This window comes from Fulmarus glacialis, unplaced genomic scaffold, assembly GCF_000690835.1.
Source record: "Fulmarus glacialis isolate BGI_N327 unplaced genomic scaffold, ASM69083v1 scaffold25011, whole genome shotgun sequence".
NCBI classification, from domain to species: Eukaryota; Metazoa; Chordata; class Aves; order Procellariiformes; family Procellariidae; genus Fulmarus; species Fulmarus glacialis.
Window position 1 is genome coordinate 307 of NW_009193752.1, and position 1,665 is coordinate 1,971.

Consider the following 1,665-nt stretch of genomic DNA (forward strand, 5'->3'; position numbering starts at 1 on the left):
CCGCTCCTTCCCCATCACCGACAAATGCACCGACCCAGCCAAATGAGCAGGGATCAGAGCCTGACCTCCGGATCATTGAGGAAGAGATGCTGGAGCATCCCAAGGACAGTGGTGGGGACACAGCTCAGCCTGGCGTGGACACTGGTGATGGCTCTTGGCCACAGGCTTTGTGTGACCCCCGAGTGCGGGAGCTCATGGAACATCCTCCCCACCCCTCTGTGCCAAAATGTTTGGATCTTGGCCAAAAGCTGGGAATGGGGAGAGGGGCTGTGTTGGGCTCAGTGCATGGTAGATGGCTCTCAGCACGCAGGGTGTCCCGGCTCTCACCCGTGTCCTCCTCCCCCGGGGTGAACTCGGGCAGCTTGCGGATCAGGCGGGAGGGCTCCTGGTAGTCAGGGCCCAGGGGGAATATGCGGTCGTAGGTGGAGCTGGACTCCTGCTCGCTGGAGGAGGAGGAGCGGTTGTGGTTGAACATGCTGGATTCACTGGGCAGGGAGAGGCTGACAGTCATTTCGTCATCCAGCATCCTCCGTGACGCCTGCGAGAGAGGGGCGAGGGAGGAGAGAGCTGGGACGGCGGGTCTCTGCAGCACTGGTGGGATGGGGTCTCCTGTGCTCCATGGCACCGTGGCCGTGCCCAGCCCTGAGCCCCCCTCTCTGGTGCCCTGTCCCTGGGGCACATTTCACCTCGTGTCCCCTGCTTCTATTGTCTGCCTCTAGGGAGAAGAGTTTGGCTCCATCACCTCTGTGACTGCCCGGGGGCTGCAGTGAGAACCCCTCGGGCTCCTCTTCCCCAGCGCAGCTTCAGGACAGAGGGATGGACAAGCAGGCAGGTCCCAAAGTCACCGCCCTGCTCAACTAAATCCCCTTGTTTGGGAGATGGGTGCAAATCTCAGCCTTCCTCAGGAGGGGAAGGGAGCATCAGCCCCTGCACGGACTCTGCTTTCCCCGTGCTGAGCTCCCAGGAGAACCTGCCCAGGACAAGCCCACCACAATGGGGCACCTCACCAGCCAGCCCACCCTTGCCCACCTTCTCTAGCATCTTCTGCCAGAACTGCCGCCACAGTATGATGACGATGATGGCCACCAGGATGAAGATGATCGCCACCAGGCACCCGATCAGGATGCGCGTGTTGCTGTCGTCTACCTTGAGCGTGGGGTCTGGCAGAAGGAGGGGACAGCAAGAGCCGGTCACGCCAGGGCAAGGCGAGAGCCCCTGCCCGCTCCCTTTCCTTCACTGGATGGGACAGAGCCCCCACAAGCCTCCAGCCTCTGCCCAGCTCGGGGTGACATGCTTTTCAGTGCCTTACCATAGGTGGTGGGGACCATGGGCGCCTCAGGGGGGGCCACTGAGTTGTTGTACATGGCTGCATCTGGCAAGGGAGAAGAGAACGGCATCAGGGTGGGGGGCATGGGTGCCCCACAGCCCTGGTCCCTCCTTGAAGCCCCCCCTCAGGAGGGTCTGGTCCCTTCGGGGACCGTGGCTTGTGGCAGCGGATACCCGACTGGAAGGTGATCTCGCTGAACATCATCCAGGCGTCGGCAAAGTAGTACTGGCACTTGATGGCGCTGGCCATGCGGTGGAGCAGGGGCACGGTGACGAAGCGGGCGCTGGGGTTCACGTCATCCAGCACCAGCACCGAGGAGACGGCGCTGGGCTCCCACT

At 62.6% G+C, this 1,665-nt stretch overlaps 1 protein-coding gene across 1 annotated transcript in view; it reads right to left on the minus strand.

Moving 5' to 3' along the window:
• The window catches only part of LOC104083908 (discoidin domain-containing receptor 2-like), a gene marked incomplete at its 3' end in the record, with an annotated part of 1,852 nt that extends 276 nt beyond the window's left edge, over nucleotides 1–1,576 (minus strand). Inside the window, exons 1-4 of the mRNA XM_009587570.1 lie at nucleotides 1,501–1,576; nucleotides 1,310–1,372; nucleotides 1,030–1,160; nucleotides 328–538 (exon numbers count right to left, since the gene is read on the minus strand). Of these exons, the coding sequence (XP_009585865.1) occupies nucleotides 328–538; nucleotides 1,030–1,160; nucleotides 1,310–1,372; nucleotides 1,501–1,576 (481 nt within the window). The remainder of the gene's footprint in view (nucleotides 1–327; nucleotides 539–1,029; nucleotides 1,161–1,309; nucleotides 1,373–1,500) is intronic.
• Nucleotides 1,577–1,665: the final 89 nt, after the last annotated feature.